Genomic DNA, 14788 nt, shown 5'->3' on the forward strand with positions numbered 1-14788 from the left:
GGAGGTTTAACTGTCTTCGGGCACTGACGAAGAGCTCGGATTAGTGTCCAGGCCGGACGTGTCCGCTGAAATCAAGGCATTGTTGCGTCGCCATTCTGACGTTGATAACTCGGCCATACCGATAAAGTTTCACCTAGCAGGCCGACGAGGGAGCACTATAGCGCATACTCTACTCGTTTAATTTCGACGCTATATTCTTTCTTGGTCATTCTTTGAATACATAATTTGCACCACTCAAACAATGTCTAAGCTCAGCTTCACTCAGGCTCACGAACAACCACATATTGACAAACCCGACATATATATATATATATATATATATGTATTGCCAAACATGAATCCAAGGTCAAGCAGCGAGAGCAAAAAACATTTCGTGCCCAGAGGCGGATTCGAACCGCCGTCAACACGGATCGCTGTATAGAAGAACCACAACGTATCATCCTAACCAACTAGACGATCTGGGCGACTGTCGGACCTCGGAGAAACCGGGTCCTTGCTTGACGATTTCCGAAGCGGGAGGGACCCATCAAGCAAAGTCTGCATGGAGGTCCCGCATTTGACGGGCCCAGTTGAGTGCACTTGCGGTCTGTAAAAAATATTAAAAAAAAAGTCTCTTCACATATCTATTCCAATCGTTCAAATGAAAATGAATATAAAGTAAAATTTATCCATTGACCTGGTGGCGGATGCGACTGACTTTGCACCTCTTCAGCTTCATGACGGCTTCTCGGGTATGTATGCTCATTTTCCAGAAGTAACCCTTGATACAACGAAGTTCATGGCTGAGATAGGGAGCTTCAAATATGCATCGTATCCATCCCGAGCGCCGTTCAATTCACAGCTGTTATCGGCGGGGCTTGTGCTCTTCATTTTCGAGGTTGATATACTTCTTCAAGATGGGTGGTTGAGGAATGAACGGCCGCCAGTGTCTTGTATTGTGCAGGTTTCAAGCCAAACGTCGATGTTCCATCGAGCAGTATTCAAAGGCTTGGATAACGAGGCGGGAACAACAGAAGTGATGTTTTCCGTCCATGGGCATTGTTGCGTCCGGCAGTCGATCCATAAAACCTTCTACTGTTGTTTTTGGCTCTTCGAAAGTGGTCGACGGTGTGTGGGCTCAGAGATACAAACCGAATCAGAAATGCAAGCTTGACATCTGGTCCTGCGAGCATTTGTCTCCGTCTCTTTTTGCCGATAGACACACTCAGCACCTAATGTCGGGTTGGTGACGACAGCAAAACCATAGACATACCGCCTTTATGTTACTGAGGGCATGCTGGTCACATTGCCGGGTACATTTTGCCATAAAGGGCGACGGCATGTCAACGCCGGATGCTACTCTCGGAAAATGCAACTGCCATGTGCTGCTCTTCCCTCCAGCACGCCCAACCCTATTCAACACCGTTAACCATGTGCTCATAAGACACTGGCATATATCGATCTAAGTTGCCGGAACACACTCCCGAGGTGCTATGCTTGACTTGCAAGCAAATTATTATAGCCCGACTGACATGGTTGCTATTTAAGAATGCAGAAATGTGGAAGAGGGCGGAAGTACGGACCATGTTGTACTGAAGACATGCTTTCGTTCCGATATCACGACACGTGGGACAATCAGTTCAACAAGCACAGCCTGGGACGGCGGTAGCACAACCCTGGAAACTCTCCGATGCAAGAAACTGTTTCCAGGTGAGAGGACAATACTGCAGTCGCGGAGGTGTTCACGACTGTAACTAATCGCAAGGGGCAACTGGTCTTTGGCTGATCGAACTCTCGTGAAACATCTTTGTCGTATTTAGCAGCCGTATAAACCCAGAAGTAGAACGAAACACCAGTACCACCCTCCTCATGTCCCTGATGCATGTCCCTCTAACTTGACACATTACCGTTTTGCACCTTTCGAGACTCAGCCTCTGAAAGGGCCGATGAGATTGTAGGTTCAGGAGGGGACAGGTTTTGGCAAACGACGCCCATGCCCTGGCAAACACCTTTGCATTATAAACGTGGCCAACAGTACTTTCTCAGAGGGACGATTGTCTCATCGAGATCTCAGGTGCGTACCCTTCGTTTCGTTGGGCCGGAACAGTCGGTGTAAGATGATGGACATGATGGCGTTGGATTCGATCCGACTCCCCCGACAAGCGAGCCCTCGCGTTCCCCAAACTCATCGTCATCGCCGGCCGGACGGAACGCCGATCAACCGGGGGTGGTCCAACGGCGCAATTCAATAATTCCCTCCATTGAGATTGCTTTGCTACCCCCGGAACCCGAGAGAGCTTACCTCTGTACCCAACGGCCGGCAACCCCGCCGTGTCTCTCATTACGGAGTATTTTTCTTCCCCCTCCCCCCTCCTTTGGCCAGAGTAACCTACCCCCTCTTTTTTTTTCATGGTCCCCTCCTTTGCCCCAGCCATCCCCAGCAAACCGGACCCTGGCACGAACACACCGACTTTACTCCAGGTCTGAGACACCAAAGAGATCGGAGAACGCCACACCAACGTTGTAGGCCCGAAAGGAATACCGGTAGTGTAGTTCGTCTCCTCGAACGGACGAAGATTGACGCCTCCCAATGGTCAATCGCGAACAAACGAGGGCCGCCCGTTGGAGCGGCTATAATTAGTCGGCGAGGATCGGTCCTTCAACAAGTCGGTGCACATAATCAACGCCGCCTTGCCATGATAATAACCCTTAACCCTACTCTGTACAACACACATCCACTACACCAAGAAAACTTGCAGAACCCCCCCCCTTCCTCATCCAAACAATCAAATGAATTGGAAGAGAAACCCCCCACCGCCAGAAAAACCTTCAGGTCCTTGCCTCCCTCGCGCACCCCACTGCCGTCGCCTAGTTTGGCGAGCTATTGGGAAATCGCTCGGTGGATGGGGCAAGTTGGCCGACTGGAAAGTTCGATCAACCCCAAACCACGCGAGCAGCGCATGGGTAATGGAAGTTTATGATGCGTTTACGCGGAGGTATCGAGACCGCTTGCAAGGGTCACCTTTCTCCTCAGGCACCGCGGGCACGCGCTAAACAGCTTCTGACAGGTCCCCCATAAGGGCTCGGCTCCATTATCGGCGACTGCTACCTTGCTCTCTTGCTTCGTTTACGGGCTTATGTGAACTCCCATGTATCTCATGCCATCACGCAGATATTGCATGTAGCGAAGGCAGTAAATAGCCTCATGCAACGAGGTGGTATCATCGTCACCGCCGTCGTCAGCCAGTGCCAAGCAGCCCAATAACCGGCACAACTTGGTAGGGCAAATGCATGGAATGTTCTCTGAAAGAAGAATCAAAGATGTGAAGGTGTGATGATGCATGGTCGAACGGCAAACATTATTCGATGGGTACGCCGGCGCATGGCCATTTCAGCGTCACTGTGCCGTAAATAAACATTACGAATGCTTGATCCGCCGGCAGTATGGAAGGATATCGGCGCCGGTCAATCAAAGTTTCCCTCTTCCCCCAGATAGAAAGAAAAAGTAATTCCCACCGAGATACCGTCGTATCTTTGTCCTCGGAGACTCAATGGCTGAGCGAGAGGCAACGGGCAGGCCTGGGCAGGGTCATGGATTGGAGGGGGATCGGCGGGCTCCGGCCGTCCGACAGTGTCGTGCGTTGTCCTTGCGGTTCTACACCTTGGAGGATCCCTACGGATACAGAGAGACAACGAGATAATCGGTATCGCCCCCTTCTTCGTACTACCTTGGGGCCCAGTTGCAAGGAATGGCACATATTGTCACCATGTCTCACGCAATTACTTGCCTGCCAGCCAGGCCAGGCAAGCAAATCTCCAGCCTTCCTTTAGAGGCAACTGGGAAGCAATCATGACAGACCACCATCCACCGCCATCCAGTCCATCACCGCCACACCTCGCAACATGACGCTTCTGCGATATGCATGGTCACTCCGTCCTGCAAGTCAACCTAGGTAACCAACACACACTTACCTGCCGCGCCTGCCAAGATCTAGCCCCCCCGTTTCTCCTCTTCCCTCCTGCGCAACCCCAAGAAACCCCAACCACCAGTGCCATGAACTATCACCTGCCGGGCCTAGGGACTCACCTGCCCCGTTCGGCGCGCGGTGACAACCTTCGGCACATCCCCCCCTCCCTTCCACCCCCCAACGTACCCCTTGACGACCCCAACTCTCAACGTGCTTGTGCCGTCGCACTGCGTCCCTGACCCCAGGCGCAAGCCGCCTTTGGTAGCTTCCTTCTTGAGATCGAGGGCCACCTCTCTTGGGCGTTTGGGCTGCTTCTGAATTGGGGGAATCTTTGCTTCTGGGGCTCTTGTCTCTCATGCTGATGCCAAGTTGCGTCACAGCAAACTCCGTCACAATCACAAGACAGTGGAAGGCGCGAGAGGCGGCGTTGACGCAGCAATGCCGCAACGCATGCGACCTTCCGTCTCGGAATCGACCAAGGGGTAGGGGGGAGGGGCCTTTCACAACATGGCGATGGCATCGATGGCTTCAAGCCGCAGTCGCGCACTCGTAAACCACTCCAGTCAAGAATGCCCGCCTGCTTGTCTTGTCTTGAGGCATCCTTTGACACCCCGTCGCCTTTGACACATGCCGTGTGACGCAAGCCAACCTTAGAGTCCCTACCCACTGGACCGCATCAATCGACGATGTGGAGGGTGTTTTCCCTCATTCCCTGTCAATGGCCCTGTAACACATTGGCTCTGAGGGTGGCCACCATGAGGGCAGACGCAGGCGCAGAAAGATGACTCTGATAACAAACACGTCCCAAACGGGTGCTGGGCGCAACTGCCCAACAAGTTGCCGAGAGTGTACTATCAATGTACCATGTGGGAGACAGGCGGAGAGAGAAAGAGAGAAATAGAAGAGCTTGGGCGGCGGGATTCTCGGGAGTTGCAGATCCTGAGATACCCAAGGGTATCAAACCTCGCCCACCCACCAGTTCTCGAGACCGGCAGCCGGGCATAGTGAGCTGCTAGTGTAGAAGCCAACTGTGCGACGTTGAGCAGCACCACCCTCATCCCCGCGAAGCCCAAAGTCCCCCGTCCGCACCGACCGCCATGCCCACCCCTCCAGCTTTAGAATTTCGCGTGATGCGTTTCGCGTGAGGGGGAGTCGGAGCCTGAGGGAACCGCTCCGACAGCGCGGCTGGGGACGCGGGTTGCGGGCTTTACTGCACGGTAAGCTTTGGGTTACAACGCCTCGGACGCTTCGGTCTTGACTTTCTTTCAATCCCGCTTCCCCCCTCCCGTGCGGTGAGGGGAAGTGGTGAGGGGGAGGCTATTGGGTTTTGACGCCACAATGTAACGCAACACAGGTTTTATTGATTTATATTTCGTTATTATTATCATGATCATCGTAGTTTTTGTGTCTGTTTTGCTGCTGCCGTTGAAAAAGTTGGACAGAACAGCTCCGTAACCTTGGACAAGGGTGCCCAATTGCAGATCCGCATTTCAGCCAACCCGGCTTCGAACAGTCATTTGGGTCTAGGTTGAAGGGGGCAAACTTTACCATATCAGCGACTGTCGATTGGTAAGCATGTCGGCTGTCGCGGTAGTGGCGTCCCGAATGTATTATACGTTCATATCAGTCAAGTTGTGTGGGGGTTTGCGGCAATCAAAAGTAGCAGTGATAGCCTTGCGCCCTTCGCATCTGGTTGTCGAAGCATGTAGTGAAAACAAATATTTGGCTACTTTTTTAGTTGTTTCTATTCACCATTCTGTCAGATCGGTGGTTCTAAAAACCCGATTCGTGGCGGCCGAGAGACTGTTTCAGCAGCAATGGCAACCTTTGGGCCACTCAACACGCCAAGTATTCCGAAAACCTCTCTTCCCGTCCGCCGGAAAGCCGTGCTCGGGATGTTGCCGCGGGTTGCGAGAGTCATGAATCTCATGCTGAGACCGCTGAGACCCATTCATACTTGTGCGGGCGGAGGTCTTGCCCGGATACAATACCCGCCGGGCATGTTCCCCTCGGGTCGCTCCATGATGGTGCCTGTCGATCAATTCTCAAAAGCCCCCTGAAAAAGCCCCCCAAGGATGGGATGTCGGTCTTCCATGGAAACCAAATCGATAGAATCCCCTGCCAACTTGGTGATGCCTTGGTCGAGAGTGACACAGAACGTCGATCATTTATTTAAAGACATCAGCCCCCTGTTTCCCCCTGTCTGGCGACAAAATTTCCGAACTTCGACTCTGGATATTGCCATGCCGCAAACAAAATCGATGTCAACGGGGGGTTTTCCGCGCCCACCGGCGTACATAAATGCCCCGTGTATCCGTGTTGATCTACCAATCATACGCAGGTTTCGAGCATCTTGTCGAGAACTCCTTTTAGGGTGTCATTCTCCAGTGCGGCGGCGACGCGCTCCTTATCGCTCAGCTGCTTGTTGACCTGGTCATCTTGGGCATGTGCGTTCTCCTTGATCTTGATGTCCACGCGCCAATTGGGAGGGAGCGCCTGCTCCAGGCGGACCCGGACACCCAGGCCAAGGACGGTTGCGAGGGAACAGTGAGAGACAGTCGGCGTCAACTCAACCAGGACCTGGACCAGTGCATTGGGGTCTGAGGCACCCGAACAAGGGGATGGATTAATATGAATGTCAGGCAGGTTGACGACAGCCAGCTGCCCCAGGGAGAGGGGGTGCTCTGGATCAGAGATGGTTGATATCAAGTCTGTGAAACGTCAGTTGCGTGGTCCTTCCCAGGGGCTGGATATTAACAGGGAACGAGCGGCGATATCGGAGTTAGACCGAAAGGAAGGCAGTCCAAGCACTGCAACTAAAAGCAATGCCATGAAAATAAGCATCCTCGTCCACGCCATCAAGTAGCATAGATCAATGCAATCATGCAGCATCATCGTGACGAGTGAGCCAGTCTCTTGAATGAATGATCTGCAGGCTGTGGTGCTTGCCTTGCTTGGGGAGCCCGTGCCCAAATACGCTTGACAGCGAAGCTGGAAGTCGTGACATGCAACTTCCCAATATTTGCTCAAGGAAATGATGATACGATGGGCGGAAAGGAAACTGAGAAAAAAGGGGGGAGGCCTCACCGTAGATTTCTTGCTCATCAATAGGCTCTTCAACCCATGTGTCATCAACGGCGTCCCTGTCAGACCATAATGAGTCGTCGTCACAGAAGGGCCGTGACAGGTACCACGGTTTGGCGTGAACAATATCGTGATACAAGGTCTCTGGACCAGTCTTGGGCGCTAGACGCTTATTCTGACGCGTAGGCAGCTGGGCCGCGCTCAGAATGGTCGGATTCGCGTTGTCAAGATCTTTGTCCATGTCGTCGAAGTTGGCTTGTCTTGGACAAGTCGCTGGGTTTGTCTGTCGCCACCCCGGTAAGCGAAATCAATGACCCCCAACCTGGGCTTTCCGCTGGATCTCGGTGTGCTTTTCCGGGTGCCACAAATGTCCCAAGATAGAAAAAGGATAGCCTGATCGGGTATTCTTTCGTCGGCCCCTGCTGTTCGGTAACGGCGGATGAGACTACGAGATGAAGATGGCTGATGGCGTCTCTGCGGTTCGCAATACGATCTTTTTTCGGTTTTCCCCGTCACTACAGGAGTGGGTTTGACGACGGGCTTGTGGATGGCTTGTGGATGGGAAAGAAATGACTTGGCTTGAGGGAATCAATATTTTTGGCCAACTGCCCCAGGTGCCCCGCCAATCGACGAGGATTAGATAAGCGACCGCGCGTGCTGAGTAGTATAGCGCATGAATCACTAATTTTACAGTGATGGCAACACTCTGAAATATTGCCCCTCAGTTGCCGGAATCGGTCGTGGATTGCGGGGCCGGCCTGCCCCCCCCGTAGGCGGAAGCCCCCGTTGTCGTCAGCGATCCACCAAAAAAAGGGTTGTCGATGATCTTCCAATAAATCTAAAATAACCTCTCTGTCTTGGACATGGCGGAAAGTGAACGTCGAACGATGCCCATTTCCATCCCGCCCCTTTGACCCCTCAAAAGCCCACCCTGGGTCTGCGGGCTGTCTGTGCCTGGCCCTGCATACCATCCATGATCCATCCCGCTGATGGATACGAAGGCGAATGGATGTTCTTTTCCATTTTCTGCACCGCTATTTCGCCCCCATGCTACCACAACTTCGGACGAATACGCTCTTGGAAGCTAATGTCATCTCAGGTGCCTTGCCTTTTCGAAGTAGCAGTAGCGTAAGGCTGACAGGATCCTTGACTGGAGAAAGGAGCATCGGCGTGCAAGGAAAAAAATCATTCAAAGTTTAATTACCTTCTCCAGGCCAAGTCGATAGACGCTGCTCCTGCAGTCCCCGTTATGACTTCATCCCTTGCTTATTACCGTATCCTTTGGGATAGCTTTAATGAACCCCAATGTCAAAAGCCACGTTGGGCAGTTCTATTCGTAAAATGCGCTACCGGGCGATAAGCCACTGACAGGCAAGGCAGACAATATGGGGGCCGAGGGAAATTTGTCGCCCGTCATGGCGTTGTCGTTTCCGAGTCCTTCTCGAAGCTTAATGGAAGCATAATGGAAGCAATAGAACAAAATGACAGGTGATTTCACTGTGCACGATCCTTGTCGTCAAGCCTCGCAGAAGCTTCATCGAAGCTCCGTTCCGACGCGCCTCCCATCCATTCTTGTTTGGGCGGCATTTCATTTGCCTTGGAGAAACGCGCGTAGGTAGACACGTAAGGCGGTTTGCAGTCTGCAGACCGCACGCTGCACGCTGCTGCTGTGCTTCCCTTTCCCGCCCAGGCCTGCCTTCTGTCGGAGCTGTTGACAGGTACCGATGTCCTTGTTGCAGCCACGTCGGACGTTATTTCCTGTAACGGGCTAAGTGGTGTGGTTGAACGGCACTCCGTCTTGGTTTGCTGCCCATTCTTTAAAGATTCCCCGGAGCGGGCGGACGGGACTGGCCCTCCCCAGGTGCCGCACCCCTTGCACTCGGCCGAGTCATCTGCTACCGGGCCCCCACGCACCCATGAGAGCCCGAAACTGGTCCGTATTCTATCTGTAGTCATCCATCTTCCTCTGAAAAACCACATTTCGTTGCGACCATCTATTTGTCTTTTTCTTCGCCCTCACTCCCGTCGGCTTCTCGCATGGTCGGATCGCCTAATCGTCGGCAAATGGCACACATGCGAGTCACGGAGAACCACCAACATAATCTGACGGACATGGATCAGGAGCACGAGAGTGGACATCCGGTTTTGCGACTTGGATGGCCATTCGGACCGTCCAGGCTTGAGGCACGCCCCTCGTGCCGCAAAACACCACCCCTCTCTGGGCCCCCCTGTCTTTCCAGCCACGCTCATCAGCGTGCCCGAGATCTTGGGGGCGAAGAGCAGGAGCCCCCCCTGAACGAACGATTCCAGGAACCAGTTGCACCAAAGGGAACAACCGAGAGTGACAGATGCTAGTCTCCAGCGCTAGGCGCGTGGTTCACTGGCACGAGTTCGGATCCGAGGCACGCACAGCCCCAGGATGCAGGGCAAGCTATGCGGCCTGAAACCACCATTGCGCCAGTTGTACGGATAAACGCCCCCTTCGATATTCTACGAAAGTGCTCAGTGGGAAAGGATCCAATGAACTCCCAAGAGGTTGAGCCGGGAAGCGCCCCTTTCATGTCAAGCTTGGTATTTGTGGGTGGACTGGCCTGCTGTGGTGTAAGGAGAGAGGCTGGGCTGCTTGTTGAGGACAGGCTTGATTGAATAGGACAGGAGGACTTGGCGTGGGCATTGGGGTTCCTCGGTATTTTGGAGGGCCTGCGATATTATCGACCCAAGTGGCCACCGCTAGTTTTTAGCATGTGAATGATGACACTACTGGTTGCCAACCCCATTTTTTTTTACCAGCTCCCCTGCTCACCGTGTATTCGTGACCTCCATTTCGGTTGGCCGGTAAAAGTCGGTCCTGCTGGCATACTATTTGCTGGGTGGCAGTTGTTGGCAGCCTTTCCAGGACGAGGGGGTGGTGGAGGAAGGGATGCCGTGTGGGACACCAAGAAGAACAAGGTATTGTTTCCTGCCAACAGCCCCAAAAAATGAGAGCTGGAGGTATTTCTTCAGTACCATCGAGCTATCGGCAGACCCTGGTCGACGAAGCTTCGCGTCGTTGAGCCACACCTCTTGCAGCATTACTGGGAAATCAATGGAGTAAGCTTCACCAACAGGAACGTGTCCTTGGTCCCCAGTCACACCTCAAGTCCACGAGCCGGCAAGGGCAGGGAGTCGAGCAGAACAAGAAAAGCCAACACTGCCAATCATCGCCAGGAAGCTTTGCGTGGCGCAGGCTATGGTCGATATTGATCAGACCCCGCGGTCCCCACCGAGTTATCGACCAGTCTCGTCAAGATGCAGCTTCTCATCATCCCATTTCTTTTTGCCCACATTGACAATCTCTATTGACAACTCGGGTGACAGCCAGACGAGCCGGTCTGAAGTTTTGGCACTTGCATCCTGCTTAACCTCCATACCAGTCGGTTTGGTTCACTCAGCTGTTGATCGGCGTGCAAAACCCATCCCCGAATTGGAGGTGTGTTGAAGTTGACAAAAGTCATGACGAATTACTCTCGTCAAAGCTGTGCTGAGGCCACTCTGAAGCACCTCGTGGGCCGACTCTTCTTGCCATGAGCTGTGCTGTCTGTCCAGGACGTCTCGTTGGAGGCTTCGTGCTGCAGGCCATGCAACGCAAGAAACCGGCGGAAAGACTGTGATATAGTGACCCTGGTCTTATCGCTGGACTGTCTGCTTTCTAGTGAGGAGAACAGCAAGGCTGGCTTGGGCTTACGCAAGCGTCGGCGCTGCAGGCGCAGATGAAAAAGCAGTTGTAGTGGTATGTATGGGATATCCGATATTCAGCTCTGCAGTCTGCAGTGCTCGGATTCATTTCCCACGGCCTCGTCTGGCAGCGTCCAACGGTCCACCCGGCCTGGTGGCGTTATGTCGCTTTGCCCAGCGCCTCCAGGCGTGTGGGTGACTAGATGGGGTATTTGATGCTGCATTTTTACGGGGAAGCGTTTGTCACGTTGTAGATGAGGGCTCCTAGACTTTCCTGACTGGCTGGGACAACTGGCGCAATGGCATGGTTCCACGCTGAAGAGCTCGGTAAGCATCAGACGGAGGCATGTAGAGTAAAAGAGGCACCTTGGACGAAGGAAAAGAACACGCCTCCTGTGGCACCAGGGCAGGGGCCCGAGAGGGCAGGGTGACGACGAAGCCGGTGAGACCAGAAGCAGTGCGAGGAGTAGCTTGGCTGAGTGTCAGTTGGACTAGTGCTGTCAGTGCGATAAGGCGATGATGAGCCCAGAACCTTCTTCGAAGGGCCGAAGAAGAACTCGATTGGGTGGCATGGCAGCGCTCTGGATCAGGAACTAAATCCTAAGTGCCCAAGCACCGCTGCCTGTACATTGGAACCCGCGATTTTTGTTTGTCCTATCCGTACGTAAGGTGTAGTGTCCCATGCAGCAGGCAGCCAGCAGACTGGTTCGATGACTGATGGAATCGATCAATGGAGGTCCGCCGACCAGGACATGGTTGATGGAGTGGCGCACTCCCACCACGCAATGTCAGAACATGTACTTCGTAGGGCGAATGACACGGATGACCCGTAGCGCTGCTGGTTCGTGGCGCTTCCCAACGAGCGGCACTTCTTGACGAGTTGTCTTTCCTCGGAGGAAGAGAAGATGGCTACAACCGGGCGTGCGTTGATTGCAGTATAGTGCACATTGTATCCGTACTCCGGAGCCATTCCACGACGGACCCTGTCTAGGCTTCCAGAGCTGAGTCCCGGCACACCACACCCTGTGGCCTAGCTCCAATTCCCATGCGAGCAGCACCCTTGAGACCTGGAGCAGTTGGGAGGAAGTGAGGAGGGGACGAATGTGGGCAACGGCTGCAGGGGCTGCTCCGCAGGGAATTAAGGCTAGGCAAAGCGAGTAGGTATCTACATGGATATCTTGGGCGACGTCGGCACGCCGGGTATTTGGAGGCAGGTGGCTTGGATTGGGAGGTTAGAGAGCATAACCAATGCAAGGTGAAGAAGTCCTTTGGTTTTGCTCTGTTGGCTTGTAGGCGAGAGCTGCGGCGCTGCGAGTGTGTACGGCTTCTAGGTGAGAAGAAGTGAGTTGCATTTCCACATCGTAGATGCCATGCAGCAGGTACGGACGCATGCGAGGCAGGTTGGTACTTTGGAGTGTGTGCTACTTGAGCTTTGTGCGATGTAGCCAATGGCTAGTACCTGAGGGATGTCGAAAAGAATGAGATGCATGCAGAAAGAGATGGGGGAAATGGATGCTAGTGCTTGGCAGGCCCCATGTCAAGCAGCCAGAGGATTGGCAGGTTGAGATTCCTGGTCTACACTAGCGCTAGAGGCAAGGAGCCTTCCTTCCTTAGCCAGCTGGGTCTTTAGCCCTTGGCCCTTTAGTGTGAGCTTTAGTCCTTGCAAGTTTGATGTGGACGGCACTAGTCGGTGGAGGAAAAGGCTAGGGCAGTTACGAGCGAGCCTGTAATGATAAGGTAAGCGGGGAGTGGGTCATTACACAGCGACTGCAACCGCGGTACCTTACCGCGGTACGCAGCATTGCGGCAGATACCGTTCCTCCGTGCCAATGAACCCTTCCCAGCTTCCATGTCTTTGCTGCACATCCAACCCGGCACCCATGCAAGCCATGGCGCGGCATGGCACCGAAGGATACCGAAGGACATTTCGGGGTATCTCACGACAGGGCACGGTCGGTGGAAGAACAAGACGGCAGGGAAATCATGAACTCAACGAAGGCATTGGCCTTGAACCGACCCAGACTTGAGAGAAGACTTTATTGTTAGCCTAGCCCAGGAGCAAAGGTACGAACCGAGACAGGAGAAGGCCACGGCAGTGCAGGTCTGTGCAAGCGCACCCCACGCTCAGCTTAACACCGTGCCGGCGCTGGCTGGCAGGCTAGAAGCTTTCGAAGGATATCCGTCCATCCTTCCGTTGACGCACTACAGCCAATCTCCTGCTTCGCGTTTGCCTGCTGCTCCTAGCCACGCTACACACATTTCTTGTGTGTATTGGCCCTGACTGTCAACGTACGTCTAGCTAATGATGGTCCGTATCTAGTGTAGACAAGAAGAGAGAAGGCCAGCTTCATGTTTGAATGCCTGGCCACGCGCATCCTCGGCTTCCGACACTGTGCTGTGTCTACGTCTCGTGCCCATATCAGTGCGGTCCGGGGCCGACAGGGTGGACTCCCGAGCAGAGCTTCTGCTTTAAGACCCTCGCAGCCCTCCACCTTCCACGTCCCCCGTCGTGGACAGACGGAGCCCAGTGGACACCTGTTGTCGACTCCTTCGAGAAGGACGCTGGACCGCGGATGATGGGCCTGACCCATCAGGGCAGGACATGACGGGGCAAGCCTCAGGTACCGCTCTTCTCTTGGAAGGAGAAGAGTCCCAGGACCAAGTGCAAGCCCACACCCGCGACTGCCAGCTCCAGTCCAGGTTGACTGAGGGTGGATGAAACTGGTGGACTTGCCCTACCAGGCAGGGCACGAGGGCGGGTAAGGTACGGTCATGGACGGGTACACATGCCTTGTTCGCCAACCCGCCCGCCTGGTTTTGCTCTTTCGACACTAGAGACACTCACCAAGGTCCATGGTGGCCATTACGGAGCACCGCTGGCTCGCCTCCTCGAGATGCGGATCGTCTGGTCATGGGGGGCTAATTGCGGCAATCACTTAGCTGAGCTGAGGTCCCAACACATCTACCCGGCAAATGGATACTATGTACGTCCGTCAGTCGAGTGAGAGGGCGAGGAATCTCCGCCAGAGTCTCCGTAGGTACCGTTCCCTACGGAGTACGCATGACACCTCAGGCAGCCTGGCCCTATTTGGTTGCACCTCGGCACCCCGTGGCTTGGAAGTTGGAATCGATATCAATATCGAAGGAGCATGGCCACTTATTATGATGACATGGGGCGTTGACGAATCTGCGACTATTTTTTCTTCCTTCTCTTATTAATTCCCTGGACGATGCTACCTGCCGCGCTCCTCCCTACCGCCATTTCAACCCCTCCCTCGCCCCTCCTCTTCTGGCGCGCCTTTCCATATTGCGGCTGGGCTATGGTGTTCCTGAGTTCTTGGGAGGACGGTAGGAGGAAAGTACGGTCAGCTACTAACGGTACTTGGGCTGGCTTGGGACGAGGGAGGGCAGGTCCAGCTTTCTGGTACAGGCAGTACAGTACACCACAGCATTCGCGCGCAGTGTGGGGCAATACTGTATTCGTGACACTGCCCTGCTAAAAGATGACGACGAGGCAAGTCTAGGCCGTCTCGCAGCGCCAAAGGCTCAGGTGGCCGCTGCGTACAGTGTGTCCGGCATGGCCTCGTACGGGACGCTCGACGGTGTCGCCTTCGTCCACTGCGCTGCAACTGCACTGCACTGCACTGCACTGCGTACCCGCACCTTGGCTGGACAAGGTGGACACTTCCAACTTGACACTTGGGGGGGAGGCCATAGAGGGTTTCCTCGCAGCGCACTGGTCGCGCCCATATCCGTCCCTCAAATGCCTTTGCCTTCCGACCTTTTACTTCCGACAAGTACCTTACATGCTTGCATGCCTCGTGCTCGTACCTTACGCAGACGCACTCAATCACTCACATCAGCATGCCGCATTCTGACTCGGCCATTGCTTGTCAATGGGTGCTGGGTGTCCTTGAGTGGATGGACCAAGACTGGACTTGCCGCCGCCGCCGTGATGCTTGTTCCATCTCATCGAGGGAGCTGCCTCAACTCTATGCACCAGCTGGCTACGTTGTTCGGGGTACCTCCCCTCGCCATTGTAT

General features: G+C 54.1%; 1 protein-coding gene across 1 annotated transcript; it reads right to left on the minus strand.

Moving 5' to 3' along the window:
* Window positions 1–6278: 6278 nt before the first annotated feature.
* On the minus strand, window positions 6279–7272 carry EsH8_VII_000736 (iron-sulfur cluster assembly protein CIA2; the record flags this gene model as incomplete). The annotated part of the gene is made up of 2 exons (XM_083270869.1): window positions 6279–6658; window positions 7035–7272. The coding sequence occupies 2 exons, from the start codon at window positions 7270–7272 to the stop codon at window positions 6279–6281; spliced, it is 618 nt and encodes a 205-aa protein (XP_083128426.1).
* Window positions 7273–14788: the final 7516 nt, after the last annotated feature.

This window comes from Colletotrichum jinshuiense, chromosome 7 (assembly GCF_051148585.1).
Source record: "Colletotrichum jinshuiense chromosome 7, complete sequence".
NCBI classification, from domain to species: Eukaryota; Fungi; Ascomycota; class Sordariomycetes; order Glomerellales; family Glomerellaceae; genus Colletotrichum; species Colletotrichum jinshuiense.